Source organism: Eutrigla gurnardus (genome assembly GCF_963514095.1).
Source record: "Eutrigla gurnardus genome assembly, chromosome: 21".
In the NCBI taxonomy this organism is placed as follows: Eukaryota; Metazoa; Chordata; class Actinopteri; order Perciformes; family Triglidae; genus Eutrigla; species Eutrigla gurnardus.
In genome coordinates, this window is record NC_139932.1 from 3,218,535 (window position 1) to 3,234,255 (window position 15,721).

General features: G+C 41.3%; 1 protein-coding gene across 2 annotated transcripts; it reads left to right on the plus strand.

The window, feature by feature from the left end:
* Positions 1-225: 225 nt before the first annotated feature.
* On the plus strand, positions 226-14,591 carry LOC311031956 (ras-related protein Rap-1b). 2 transcript variants are annotated; one of them, XM_084038556.1, is made up of 8 exons: positions 226-313; positions 5,448-5,520; positions 6,815-6,883; positions 8,355-8,411; positions 9,047-9,187; positions 11,161-11,304; positions 12,605-12,697; positions 12,770-14,591. In XM_084038556.1, the coding sequence occupies exons 2-7, from the start codon at positions 5,464-5,466 to the stop codon at positions 12,689-12,691; spliced, it is 555 nt and encodes a 184-aa protein (XP_083894682.1). In that variant the 5' UTR covers positions 226-313; positions 5,448-5,463; the 3' UTR covers positions 12,692-12,697; positions 12,770-14,591. The 2 variants fall into 2 exon arrangements, with proteins under 2 accessions (XP_083894682.1, XP_083894683.1); XM_084038557.1 differs by having other exon boundaries at positions 233-313; positions 5,451-5,520.
* Positions 14,592-15,721: the final 1,130 nt, after the last annotated feature.

A 15,721-nucleotide genomic window follows, 5' to 3' on the forward strand; every position in this document is an offset into this window, starting at 1 on the left:
ATATGACAGATTTTACTGTTAAGCTGATCATTGCACATAATTTACTTTAATTAATTTGTTTAAAATCCTTTTTCGTTTTGTTAATTTGTATCCTTTTGCCTTTACTATTACAAAGCCTCGTATTGTGTTATCAATACCGTACCTTTATTTTGAAAGAACTCACAGGAAGCGCCAGAGTTCACCACGTCGAACTTGACGTCAGCGCGCAGAGCGGCGTTAGGAGGGAGCGGCTCTGGTAGAGCGGCATAGACAGAGGGGGGGGAGAGAGAGAGCGAGAGAGAGAGAGAGCAGCGGAGCGGACGGTTGGATGACTGTGAGTACCGCTTCCTTTCTCTCATTTCTCTCTTTTCCTCTTTTCCTCCCCTTTCTTTTCGTTCCCCTCCATCATGTAGACGTAGCTTTACCCGCGAGGGTCCGGGACGGACCGTGACAGAGGGGTTGGGGGGACAGGCCGGTGCCGAGCTGGGCTGGGTTTGCGGAAGCGACCGGCGGACAGACAGGCAGGCAGGCGGAAAGGAGAGGCAGACAGACAGGAGCTCTGTTGATGATAATATTGTTGATATTACACACAGAAAGACAGCCGAGGGAACAACATGGCGGCTGTGTGTCTGTCCCCCTTCACGCCCAGAAACCATCTGTGCGTCCCAGCTTGCGTTTCGTTCGTCACCGGCTCCTCCAGCAGGGCAGCGGGGCCTGCCGCCACCGCTAGACGGGAAGCGAGCGTTATGAGGCGGCCTCACAGTTGCGGAACTGCCGCTGCTCTGCTGGAGAGAAAACAAAGAGGAAGTAACTTATTGCAGACTGCGGAGTTGAGGAGTTTTAAGACAAACACTTTGAAGAAACCTGTCTGTCTGTCTGTCTGTCTGCCTGTCTTTCTGTCTGCCTGCCTGCCTGTCTGTCTGTCTTTCTGACTGTCAGTCTTTCTGACTGTAGTGTATAGACAAGGCTTGGTTTTATTCCTCTGCTGTTGTACTCTCAGCAACACACACACACACACACACACACACACACACACACACACACACACACACACACACACACACACACACACACACCGAGTATTGGCAGGCCCCACCTAGTTCTGGTTGACTCAGGGATCTGTGTGTTTGTGTCCATCTCTCTCCTCCACGAACTTCACATTAGTAGATTAACATCATGCTGCATTCGGTGTCTGGTGGAAAAAGCAGAACTTAGTGCAAATAGCAATACAAATAGGTAAAATCAATGTTACGCTCGTTTATAAATCATTTTAATATTGAAACTCTTCTTTAGTACACAATTTTTTTTTTACTATTTTCTTAATTTGTATATTGATTGATAAGGCCTCTCATGACCAAAGTCCGATTTTGTGGCTTTGTGTCTTATTTCAATAATTTCTAGAGGCAAATAAAAACTATAATTCTGTGCAGCGGAAATGATTTGCCCCTCAGATGAATCTTACAAGTTGGGGTATTGAAAACAAAATGATAATATCAAATATTTGATGAGTATTTATCAGTAGGCTTATAACTATGTGGTCCAGATTTAGGCAATGCCATTTGTTACGGGCGTGGACAAAATAACAGGAGCGCTGGGAAAATGAGATGCTCTACATATCAGCTCTGCATTAAATGATCCATCTCTGCACTATATGATCAATATATTCTACAGGCGGAAAATCTAACAGTTACAATTCATTGTCATTTTTCAAACAAAATGCCAAAGAAATATCTGACTCTGATCCCCTGAAACAGTTCCGATAGGACAAGTAAAAACCGTTGTGGGGCGAGAAGATTCTGACGAAGGAAGTGGAAAAACAGTGTACATGTAAACATGGTGTCAGGGTAGCAAGTAACAGTTATTTTCATTTCTGCTCATTTTCTTTCACTTGACAAGATGATGTCCTCAAAGTTCTTGAGTTGTCTAATGTATATCAAATATTAACTTTAGTAAAAACATGACAAACAAAACCAGCAAATCTTCACATTTGAAAAGCTAGGACCACAAGATTTTTGTCATTTTTACTCTGAAAAATGGTTCAATCAATTATGGAAATCGGCCTTTCAGATCCATGTTTTACTACAACTATTGACTAATCAGTTGTGTTGTACATGCATCTTATTTAGTTCTGCCTGTGTTCTATGTGGTGTCCAGTTCACCCTGTTATCTGTCGTTAATTACATGCTTCAATGTTATACTTTGACTTTGAGTCAACAAGCTGTGACCTTTGACTGTTATCAAAACATTTCATCTCAACGTTTATGACCGTGAATGTTCAGTGAGTCAGTGACTTTAAGTGGAAAGAGAGAGTTTAGGTGAACCAGGTTTGAACTACAACAACTGTGTGTATTTGTACGTGTAAATATGAACGTTTTTCTCAAAGTGTGAAAACCACAAAGATGTTGTCAGCAAACTGCAGCTCTTTATCAAACTTTTTTAGCTTCTTAAAGCTTCTAGTTCCGGTTCAGCGTCAGTGTTTCCAGCAGTCAGCTGTTCTGGGGAACAGAGTGGAACATTTAGCAGCTATAGACAGATATATCCCTCAGGATTTGGAGGAGGAGACCAAAAACAGAGCTAAAAGTGTGACAATATTTGACTTAATTCATCAGGTGACACAAACACAAGGCCTGCTAGTCAAGCATCACCTTGCTCTGTTCCTGCTGGATGTGGATATAGTGAGATTATGCTAACTCGTTAGCCGTACCAGCTGTATAAGGTGATTATGTTTCCAGGTGTCTGTTAAGGGAAGAAAAATGACTGGATTTTGGTATTGTTAAAAGGGTGCAGACAATGTCCAGGGAGATGTGGTCTAAAATCTCCACTTTAAATGGTTTTATTATGCTTTAATTTGTACTTTGACTGTGAGTCATGGTGCACATGTTTAATTCAGGCCGAGTCATGAACTATGAGGGGAAAGGTCCTGATCCAGATCCAGAGTCACCCAGGTAGAGACGCCTGTAGGAGGATTCATGACTCTGTTTCCCTTCATGGGCCTCTCCTGCTGCTGCTTCGGTCTGACACTTCCTGCTAATCCCTGAACCCGCCCGGACTTGTTGCGTCAAATTAAGGAGAAACGTAGTGAGGCGGGTTCCCGTCAGACCTCCAGGCACAGAAATCCACCTCTGGTGATGCATTCACTTTGTTTTAATGATCTAGTCTAGTAGGGATTTAATAGGTTTGTTCACCCGACTAACATTTCTTTCATCTTTCTTTATGTCTTTCTGTAGCAGCTGGGTAAAGTGGATACTCACTGAAAATCCCTGTTAAATCCTAAAGCCCATAGTACCTTGTATAACAGTACTTTGTAATGATGTATGTATACAATGATAAGCCATTAAAATAATAATCGTTGACAGATTCATATATTTTTAGAACTTATTGTAATTCTATATTGGCAATTTCACACCCCAATTTACATTTATATTTGCTTATGAGATGTTGCATTAATGTTAATTTGGACATTTTACATTTTGGAAGTAAAAGAGTTTGGGATCAAATCATTTTGGAGACCGCCTGCTGTTTGTGGACCCCCTAGGGGTCCCGGACCCCCTGTTGAAGATCTCTGCTGTAAATAAATGATATTGGGCGTGCAGGTGGCGGAGTGGTTAGAGCGCATGCCATGTAAGAACGTACATACGCAGCCGGCCCCAGTTCAAATCCCGACCGGAGGTCTTTTGCTGCATGTCACACCCCCTCTCTCTCCTTTGTTTCTGAACTGTCCACTGCTAATAAAAGCCGTCTGTGCCTCAAAAAAAAAAAAAGATATTCAGCATTCGGAGTGGTAGAATAAGTATTGACATATCTTATTTTAGTACAAGTAAAAATACCAAACTTTAAAAAATACTGTTCTAAAATTAGAAAGAGGAACATTCAGGCATTCACACATTTCACAAGTAAAAGTACACAAGTATCGTCAACAAAATGTGTGTCCCATTTTATTGGCAGAAAATAATAAAAGAAATAATCTTATTACATTTGTTTTCTTGAGTGTACAATCACCTGAGACTGGTTGGTTCCTGACATGATTGGCATTCTGGGTTAGACGTTTCAGTTGTTGATGTGACCTCACCACCTGACAATCTGTGACCTCACCACTAGTTATCAGATTCAACGCACTGCATATGTATAGTATCAACAATGTTCTAAATGTGCTATTATTGTTCTGTTCACATTATAATTGGACTAAGTAATCGTTGGGGAATTAAAGCACATCTTTGAAAAGAAAGGACACTATATCATTCCACAGCTGGTTCAGGCTCAGCAAAAGAGAGGAGATGATAAGGAGTTACCATGGTAACTGACCTCAAGTTTTAAGTTCCCTCTCTTTCTGGAAGGGAAAAGCCAGAGTTTGCCTCTTCTCAGGGTGAACACACCTCAGACTACTTACCGGTGAGGCTGGTGTTGTGTCCCAGTTTGAATACTTTAGTTCAGGGGGGTCTTCATCCAATCTGGTCCAGTCTTATCCAAGAAGGGCCGGGTGAGTCCAGGTTTTTGTTTTAGTCCAGCACTCAGGCACCTAATTAACTCACCATGGTCTTCAATCAACACCTTGGTGAGTTGGATCAGGTGAGGTAGTGCTGGGCTGAAACAGAAACCTGGACCCACCCGGTCCGTCCTGGATTAGACTGGACACTACGGCTTTACTTCGTACAGCTCCATGTACTGTAGTATACAATGTACTTACCTGCACAGTGTGTGGGTGAAACATGGTTGTTGTGTACTCACCGGAGATGATGACCTCAACGTTGACTTCTTCTTATTCTTATTATTTTTAGCAAATTGCAACGGGACAAAGCGTTCCAGCCAATATTTGGCATATTTGACTGCCATTGGTGCCCACCAAAATATCAGCCAGCTAGATTGATCCTACTTACCACTTGATCTTTGGATTAAAGTCCTAGCGCGTCTGGTGGCCCCTCCCATTCCGCTACGTAGCCAAGATGGCCACCGTGGAGCTTGAGAAGTGTCCGAGTGTCATTCTGTCACTGTGAACGCTCGTAGGCACTCACAACAACCTTAGTATCAGACATGAGGAGCTCCCAGTGTGTGTGTGTGCGTGTGTGTGTGTGTGTGTGTGTGTGTGCGTGTGTGTGTGTCTTGTTGCTTCTTGTTGCTGCAACGGCAAACACGCAGCGAGGCATGACTGGTATGCAAAAACACACACACACACACACACACACACACACACACACACACACACACACACACACACACACACACACACACACACACACACATACATGCATATATATGAGGGCACATAGCAACAGTAACCAGGATGGATTCCACAGTTGTGACATCACCACCGGCTGTGTGTGATCACGTGGCCGGGCTGTGTTTTTAATGAACACACCCAGGTGCATGCTGGGAAATTATGACCTCCCAGTGAGAAGGAAGAGTCTCTCTCTGTGTGTGACTGAGTTTTCCAGGTGTGTTGTAGTAAAGCTGTCTGTCTCTCTGTCTCCCAGCAGACAGACAGTCAGGATGCGTGAATACAAGCTGGTTGTTTTAGGATCAGGAGGAGTCGGCAAGTCAGCTCTGGTGAGTTCTTAAGAAGCACTTTATTGTTCCTGTTAAAGAATAACCATCATATGTTTTTATTGTTGTCATAAAGCAGCAGTGAATGTGTCGACAAGTATGATGTGTGAGGAAAAGACAACGAGCCTCACTATTGTTTCTTCACCACCATGAACACACTCTGTAGTTGAGTTTGACCTCAATCCCACATACAAATACTCCAATGTGGATTCATCCGCTGCTGAAAATAGTCCTGGACCATTTTTGCCCTCATTTTATAAAAGAAAAAACATTTTCATTTATGATGTTTGGAAAATAAAATTAATATGTTTTATCAAATATTATATTTTACTCGAGAACATGCATTTCATGTGTACATTTTAATAATAATATTACTAGTATTAAGAAAAGCTACAGAGATGTACAGTGTTTACACTAGCCAGGCTTTTCTACATATTTAGAGCAACGATTCATGTTTCCATCCACTGGTACAAGTATTAGCAGTTCATTCATTGAACAACTCAACATTTTATTTAAAAATGTGTGGGTTTTAAGAAGTTTTGTTTATTTACAATGACGGCATTTTACAATCTAGCACATTGATATTTGTAGATAATTATTCATTCATAACAAAGAGAATAATGTGTATTGTTACATTTCATGAGAAAAGATGAATGTCTCTCAAAGGTGCCTTTTCATGCACAACAGTAGCAGAAAAATAAAAAAATGTGTATATATGTAATATATTAATATTAATTATATTATATTAGTTTCGAGTTTCAAAATAAAATTCCCAAATCCTGATACCTGCTTCCTGCTTCTTGTCATATGCAAGTGCTTTTGGTCCCTTTTAGGCCTTTAATCCAACAGAACCTACCTGCTGTTTAAAGCAGTTATATTGTGTTAGAGAGGACAACGTTGTCTTCGCTTCGACGTATTCATCGTGTACGAGACTTCAAACTTCCTCAATGCCACTGAAACGGCATCCAATCTGAGTTTTAGTTTGAATTTAGAAACATCAGAAACTCAGAATTTGTCATTGGACGTAAACGGATGTAGACTGAGGTCACACACACACACACACACACACACACACACACACACACACACACACACACACACACACACACACACACACACACACACAAAGTCTCACCACAATTCAGTGCTTTACTCCAGATGATATAATGGAGATGTGTCAGTGTGTCACATTAATTCCATTCTAATGACTTCCAATGGAGAACAGAACAGAGCTCCATTAACATGACTGGCCTACTTCTCTGTATCTGTCTGTCTCTCTGTCTGTCTGTCTCTCCAGACTGTCCAGTTTGTTCAGGGAATCTTTGTGGAGAAATATGACCCGACGATAGAGGACTCCTATAGGAAGGTAAGACAGTTTCAGCCTGTCTGTCTCTCCTGTGTGTCCTCCTACGTGAGTGATGTGAGACAGTTGGTCGTCACTGGTTCCCAAGGCCTGATGGGATGGACTGGATACTAATGTTAGCTGCTAACTATCCCACAATGCAACACAAAGGAAACGGATGAAAAGGAGGGGAGGGAGAAGAAAGAGAAAAGGGAAAATGATCAGAAGATATATATATAAACAATATGCATAACATTTTATAATAACTCAAAATTATACATGTTTAGTCACAATGAGGAGATAAGCCAAAGTTATCAAATAAAATTAATAAATATGATTAATTTCCTAAACTTTGACTTTAGGCAAATTATCACATAATACTTTAAAATGATTAAAATATAAGTCACTATCTATATTGACTCAACATTATTAAATAATATGTTCAAATTGATATATAATAAGTCAAATGTAAATATTAACGGATATCTGTTGAATATTATTAAGTGTGAAATATGAGATATTAAATAAACATTGTGAGTCAGAATATTATGTGCAAGAGAATATATTAAGCAAGAGATATTTAGTAATGTATTAAATTGTTAGTGAAAAATCATAATTATTAAGTCAAAATGATTAAATAATCAATAGGGTAATTCCGTGTCATTTCATCAAAAGCCTCCCACCTGACCATCTCAGAATGTCCTGTAAAAAGTCTAGTAAAAAGACACACTTGTTAATAGGACAAATCCAAAATATCATATTGATATATTTCTCATATAAACATCATTGAATAAAGGGTAGTTTAGACGGTTTTTGGCATCATGCTCTGAAAAGCCATTTTTAAACAGCAATATCTGGAAAACTATCTCACCTGTGGCCTTCAAAATTTTTACAGAGTTTATCTGTTACTAATAGCCTCCAGACATGAAATATCAGGGATGTAGCTCAATGATAACCTAGTATGGTAGGTACTTAAGATTAGGCTTTTTGAAATAAAGTAGTACATTTGAAGAGTAGCTGAGCTCCCATTTTTGCAGATAAAAGACTTCTATCACTTCTGCCTCTATCTCTGGGGTTAGCTTAAACATTCTACAAAATATGGTCTCTCTCAGATGATTAGTTTCACAGATATTAAGGCTCAAAAATGGAAGTAAACACATCTTTGCCCAACTTCAGAGCCATATTCCAAAAAACTGACAGGTATCAGGTCCAAACTTACTTTTTTTGAAAGTTGTTAAAATCATATTAAAAAATCGGGAGGGTGTTTTGCCTCATTTTGTTGCAGTGATTTTTTAAAATCCTGGTATTGGTAGGTTTTTGTGGCCGTCTTTGGTACTGCATGTCGTAACAGCCTACTAGTAAACATCACAGGAGGGCAATTCTTCTTGTAGCGCTGCTACAAGTCTCCATGTCTTCCAAACAGACGACACGTCTGATTTTATTTTGAAATCTTCAACGTGTTTGTGATGGATTCTGTCTCTTTGTCTCTTTGCAGCAAGTGGAGGTCGATGGACAGCAGTGTATGTTGGAGATCCTGGATACAGCAGGAACAGTAAGATCTGTCTGTCTGTCTGTCTACCTGTCTGTCTGCCTATCTCTATCTGCGTCTCTGTCTACCTGCCTGTTTGTCTACCTGTCTGTCTCTGTCTGTCTGTCTAGTACCTGGTTGTTTGTCTACCTGTCTTTCTCTGTCTGTCTGTATACCTGTCTGTTTGTCTACCTGTCTGTCTCTGCCTACCTGTCTATATACCCGTTTGTTCATCTACCTGTCTTTCTCTGTCTGTCTACCTTGTTTGTCAACCTGTTTTTCTACATGTCTGTCTGCCTATCTATATCTGCCTCTCTGTCTACCTGTCTGTCTGCCTATCTATATCTGCCTCTCTGTCTACCTGTCTGTCTGCCTATCTATATCTGCCTCTCTGTCTACCTGTCTGTCTGCCTATTTATATCTGCCTCTCTGTCTACCTGTCTGTCTCTGTCTGTCTGTCTGTCTGTCTATCTACCTGTCTGTCTCCCTGTCTGTCCATCTGTCTTACTCTCTCTAACCCTAGAAAGTATGAGACTTTCTGTTCATCTTCTAACATTTTCCATCATAAACCAGTAAAACAGAAACAGGAATCATATGTAACGTTTGAGTATGTCTTCCTGACCACCTGTCTGTCTCCCTGACCACCCGTCTGTCTTCAGGAGCAGTTCACGGCGATGAGAGACCTGTACATGAAGAACGGTCAGGGCTTCGCTCTGGTTTACTCCATCACGGCTCAGTCGACCTTCAATGATCTTCAGGACCTCCGAGAGCAGATCCTCAGAGTGAAGGACACCGAGGACGTACGACGCACACACTCAGACACGCCCCTCTTGTGATGTCACTTCCTCTGTTCCACTTGCTTTTGTGATCAATATAATCTGTCGTTCATTAGACGCTCTGTTGCTGGAAATAACCAATCAGCACTGAGTTACTTAGTTACTTTATGAGTTACAGAAAAAAGATCCCATGAAAGAACTACACGCTCTGCATCATGGGTATTCACGTCATCGTAACTTGGTTACATCCATATAATTGAAGTTGACAATTATTGAGTAAATATAATTTTAAAAAAAATATCTAAATTCTGAGATGCAAAATCAAAACTATTAAGTCAAAATAATGAGATTTTAAATAAACATTTTCATATGTCAGAATTTAGAGATATACCAAAAATATTAAATAAGTTAAAAAGGATAAATATTGAGTCAATATTATTGAAACATTTTATTCAGATATCAGAGACTTGATATAATACATTTTGAGATAAATACACATTTTTAGATGTTAAGTCAAAATGATTAAAAATTAGTAAAAATTGATACATTCATACACGCTTCATTTGTTTTTATGAGCCAGAGAGGTCTCCTCCATCACGGCTGAAATCACCACTACTGCTGCTCTGTACATGTTGAAGATCCACCAGGAAACCAAACACCATCCTGTCTGAGTTCATGACATCATCATGACATCACCCAAAAATGAGCTTTCACCACAGTCCACCACAGTCCACCACAGTCCACCACAGTCCACCACAGTCTTCAACAGTTATATGACAAATGAGACTTTCTTGATGTGCAAAATAGTCTTTTTAAGTGATAAACATGAGTATTATGAGTATTTCATGGTACAAGTCAAACAGGGTCAAAAAGTAATGTGTCTCTCCCGTAGAGATTTTGTTATATTGTTTTTGAAATAAGGTCCCATGGTGATGGGCAAGGATGCTAAAACATGAACATTAAACAGCATTATTCAATGTTTTTCCCAAAACAACCTTTTCTAAACATAAGAAACAAATGACATGTCGTTGACAAAGTCTCCAAGGCTGTAATTTAAGTTCTGAGAGTCGTTCCAAATGGCAATGAGATTTTGAATGAACATCACATCGTCCAAAATGATCATATCATTGAACGTCACTAAAACGGCTCAAATATGGAACATTCTCACCTTCCTGAGGATAGAAATGATATCAGGGCCGTTGTGTTAATGTGTTTTATTCAGTTTGATGGTGTCCGACAGCGACCAGGACGAGACTGTTTGGAGCCATAGATCAAGTGAAGTGACAGCCAGACATCACAGTGACTGTACATGTTGTACATGAAGTACTTTGTAGTGCTTTTTCTCAGACCTCATGAAGCTAATATCATCCAGCTGGAAAACACATGCTTCAAGGCAAAGCAAAACTGACACGCTTACTTTCATTTTTGCTTGATTCTTTGCTCCTTTTTTTTTGCTCTATATCTATCTATATATATATATATATATATATATATATATATATATATGTTTTATCTGAGCAATAAATTAATATTCCAATTATTAGTACCGTTGCATATATGGCTATGACTGTGTACTAACCTCACTAAAATCAAGGCATTGCAATTCAAAGAATAAATCAATTACAAAAGTATGAAAATATGTATTTAGCACTAACTGTGCACTGATTACAACAATGCACAGTATATAATAAAAAAATAAAATGTTTAATGTCTCATCGAACATATCAGACAACGAGGGTGCATGCCCCTCATCTGGCACAGAGAGAATGATGTTGGACATGAAGCTTTCCAAACTCTCCACGTTCAAGCAGTTCATACTTTCAGAGGGTTCGATGGGGAGGAAATGGCGACATCTGCTGGCCAACTAATGGGGCTGTATCTATCTGTGAAACCTCATAATCGAGGCTCTTTATGCATGTTGATACACAAGCGCAAGACATCAGAAATGCAAGTGTTGTTGGAATGCAGGAATGTGACCATCGGTTGTGGCGTTGCAGGTTCCCATGATCCTGGTTGGGAATAAGTGCGACCTGGAGGTGGAGCGCGTGGTGGCCAAAGAGTCGGGCACCGGCCTCGCCCGCCAGTGGAACTCCTGTGCCTTTCTGGAGACCTCGGCCAAGAGCAAGATCAACGTCAATGAGGTGACCACACACCCTTCATTTACGTTGGATACGTCAAAGCACAAAAACACAACACAATGGCATAAAAAAACCCAAACAAACACAGCATGACAAAAAGGAAAGCCGCCCAGCTGCAACAATTGTGCAAACCGGTGGCCTGAGGCATATGGTTTAAATCATATTTCACATATTAAACAAAGTAAATATCAGTGGCTATTTCAACTTGTTGCAGCTTAAACTCCCAACAGAATACTGCTTCAACACTCAGAGATGTCCTTAAACATTTCAGAAAACATCTAAGAGCTATTCAAAGAATCTTCTCCGGTCGGAGATTATGTCCACGATATGAAATGTTGGAAATGTAACCCTGGGAAATTTGTTAGATATGTGATAGATTGTGTGGAAAACATAACGTTCTACTAAGTATTTGCTGTCCTTCCACGTTAATTAGCAAAGGACTCCGCGTTCCTCCACAGCTGGTTCAGGCTCAGCAAAGCAGAGACGGATAGGGAGGAACTAGGTTCACTGAGTCTGTTACCATGGTAACTGACCTTAAGTTTAATGCTAGGCTCACACTACAGGACTTAAAATTCCTAACTGATTTTGAATTCGGGTTGCATCTCCACCGATGCTCTCGTCTCTAATCGTAGATTTATCTTGCAAAAGTAGATCCGCTCGAAAATTCCCGCTCTAACGATCCAGACATCAAACATGTTTGAAAATGATCGGAGCGGCCGCGACGGGCCTTAGAATGTTCCTATGGATCTGTAAACGCCTCACATTACCAGATAATCAGGACCGACCAAGGTGTCAGACCAGAAATCTCCGACTGTCGGGAGGCGTAATCGGGGTTAAATCAGCCCGATTCTCCTGTAGTGTGAGCCCAATTTAAGTTCACTCTCTTTCTTCTCAGGGTTAACAAACTCAAGAGTTTTAACAGAAGCCGCTTTCTGAAACACACCCCTGCTGTGTGAGAGCAACTGAAAACCCTTGTGAAACACTTGCGGTCTCGAGTGGGGTGAGCCAATCACACATTACAGTGGTTGCAGACACGAGTGGCGCAGACCTGCATCTACTGGGTTCACCTTTCTAGTTGCACATATAAAACCATCCACTGCTTAAAACCTTTTCCCCCTCTAACTTTAAATATATAGCCCAAATACTGATGTGCCTGTGTGTGTGTATGTGCCTGTGTGTGCCTGTGTGTGTGTGTGTGTGTGTGTGTGTGTGCCTGTGTGTGTGTGTGTGTGTGTGTGTGTGTGTGTGTGTGTGTGTGTGTGTGTGTGTGTGTGTGTGTGTGTGTGTGTGTGTGTGTGTGCAGATCTTCTACGACCTTGTGCGACAGATTAACAGGAAGAGTCCAGTTCAAGGGAAAACTCGCAAAAAGTCCAACTGTCAGCTTCTCTAATAACAGGTCAGTCTTTCTAGACGTGTATTATTCACCAACACGCCATCGTACGTCCACTAAACTGTTCTCTTTCTCTAGTTTTCTGCTCACCTGACAACCAACCAACCAACCAACCAACCAATCACAGGACATCTTCCAGCTGGCCACGCCCCTTTAACACAACCATGTCATCATCAACATCAGCCACCTCTGACCTCTGTTCCCATGACGACCACATCTCCCATCCCCTCACCACACAGTCGAACAGAGACTGTTGCCTTGGAAACATTCAAGCCAAACATCAAAGACTGCAGCGGCGATGATGATGATGATGATGATGATGATGATGATGATGAAGATAATGATGAGGAACGGGGGCTCAGTTCCATCATGTTCTCTGCAGGGCGTTAGTGCTGGGGAGTGGCCTGTTGCTTTTACTTTTCCATATTGCTTTTAGCTGTTTTCCAGCAGCCATTCACACACAGGCTGACCACTCCAGCTGTGTGTGTGTGGCTCTGGTTGAACCTGTGGATCCTTATCGTGATTATTATTACAGTGGTTATTATTATGAGTCTGTGTGAAGAGATATAAAAGTCATTTAATGTTTTTTTTTTTTACTTTTTGGGGGGGGGCAAGGGGGTAAGGGGTGCAGCAGGTCATGAGGTCAGCTCACCATGCTCATAGATTTGAGCTAACTGAAGTTAGCCAACAGCTAAGTCAAATCTTACATAGCTTTGGGCTAGTCTAGTAGCTTTTAGAAATTAGTAAAGTATACCAATATCCCCAAAACAGTGATGGTAGCTGTTGGCAAAAGGCCTAGTCCTAGTCCGATTCCTAGTCCGATTTCTTGTCCTAGTCCAAATCCTAGTCCTTGTCCCAGTCCTAGTCCTAGTCCCAGTAGCAAATGAAATTAATTGGCATTGTTAGGACTGAATGCTAACTGTGCTAAGACACTCCTTGTGGAGTGTTAGAGTTGTTAGCATATTAACAAAGAAACAAATGGGTGGTGTTGCTCTGAATTAACTTGTCAGCTAGCGGCGAGCTAACTTGTCAATTAAGAAAAGTTAACAATGCGAAACATGCCGTTTGTAAACCGTGTTGAGTTTCGCAAACATCAGCAATGAAACTTGGCATTTGGGGGTACAGTAGTAAAAAACAACTAATGCTAACAGCTAATGCAATATATTTGGTATGTAATAATGCAGCAAAATCAATATGAAAAATATTTATTGCTGGCAGGAGAGATGTTATATCTCAATGGTTATATTTCAGGTGAAATCCAGGATAAATAAAATCAATTAGTTGCTGTGTGCTAACTTGTTAGCGTAGCAGCACGGTGAGCTGACTCCAGATCTGCTGCTCATGGCGGATATGTTGCCTTTAGACAGCAGACTCACACTGGTCCAGTAGGCTACCTTGTGTTTGTGTGTGTGTGTGTGTGTGTGTGTGTGTGTGTGTGTGTGTGTGTGTGTGTGTGTGTGTGTGAGAGCTGCATAACAACAATGAACCACGCCATTTTCTGTGATGAACCTTTTGGCCCTGGGGGTATTGAATTATATTTACTGAGCAGTAACTGGGCAGCCAACAGGTGTTGTTTCTGTATTATTAACCACATTATTACCTGATTATTAATGTTATTAACCCATCTGAGAGGGAAGCACTGAATTGTCTGTCCTTTACATCCTGACTGATGAGCATTTATGAACCGTTCAGCTATGGAGGACCAGACTTGACTGCTCCTCCATATCCTTGCATCCTCAGACCATCGGGTGTCATATTTCATGTTCACACGTTACCATACACTGGGTCGAGTGGTAGTAGCTTTGGGCTAACTGCTAACGTGTTAGCATGGCTGGTTTTGTTGTCAACATGCTCATCAGTCAAAGAATAACTAAAATGTCAGTGTTTCTTTCTAACAGTAGCACAGCTGAGGTTGAGACCGACCAGAGGACGTTGTGCTTGAGGCGGAAGCCCCGCCCCCTTTGTGTATTTGGGGCGTGGCCTGTGAAGCAGCAGCCACGGAAAGCCTTTGAATACCTCTCTTTGTTTGAAATTGTGAGAGAGGTCATCTTACAGACACAGTATGTTGGACCTCTGTGAGTACTGCTGTGCAGTGTTGTACTACCAGGAGTACTGCGGTACAGTGTGGTACTGCTGTACTCCTCTGGTTCTCCTCCAGTACGTTCAGTCATGTAGCATGTTGATGTTTCTGTCGGTCTGACCTCCAGGAGGTGCTGTGACAGTTTGCATGCCGAGCAGAGGATTCCAGGTCAAAGGTCTGACTGCGGCAGCTCCGGCATTGGCGAGGTTATCGCAAATTACAATAGAAATACAAATGTTGCTTGCTAACATGCTAGCATGCTGACAGAAAAGCAGCGCTATGATAGCCCCCGGAATAGTGCCATTTCAAACCTTTTGATCAAGCAAACATCTCCACATGACGCTGTCCCAGTGTTCCTGTGTGAGAAAGACTCAGTTGCTCAGTGGCTCATGGCAGCATCTTGATGTCACACCTTTTCAGCCAATCACTTTAACACCTGGCAACACAGCAGCTGCAGGCAGACCTTTTCTGGCTTCCACAGTTAACAGAGGTTGTGGTGTCATTTGTCATTTTGTGCGACTTCTGGGGTTGTAATGCTTAGCAGCTCAAATAGTGATCATGTGTCGTAGACATTTGCAACTGAAGGCCTCTGTATGCTTCAAAAGTAAAAGGTCGTCCGACCATCTCTGAAAGCAAAATGTTTTACTCTTGATGCAGAATGGCACAGTTTCTGTCCTCTAACACATCCATGCATGGAGCTTGTGTGAGAGAAGTTAAAATGTGGCCTTTCTTTCACATTCCTGTGTTGTATTATTTCCTTTTTAGGAAAGTCATAAGAATTATCAGAAATGTTGTCAAAAAGCACTGAAACATACAGAGGCTTCAACGTCATGATACATTAAGGGATTTTTTTTTTCACTTTGATTAGAGCTAGGCTAGCTTTTTTTCCCTCTGTTTGCATTAAATGTGTGCTAAGCTAGGCTAAATGCATCCTGGACCTATCTGTACAG

Excerpts from the sequence above, each read along its gene's own strand:
- LOC311031956 (XM_084038556.1), top strand. The coding sequence starts at position 5,464 with ATGCGTGAATACAAGCTGGTTGTTTTAGGATCAGGAGGAGTCGGCAAG. Across the intron at positions 6,884-8,354 it reads TAGAGGACTCCTATAGGAAG|CAAGTGGAGGTCGATGGACA; the intron begins GTAAGACAGTTT and ends GTCTCTTTGCAG. Across the intron at positions 9,188-11,160 it reads GAGTGAAGGACACCGAGGAC|GTTCCCATGATCCTGGTTGG; the intron begins GTACGACGCACA and ends GTGGCGTTGCAG.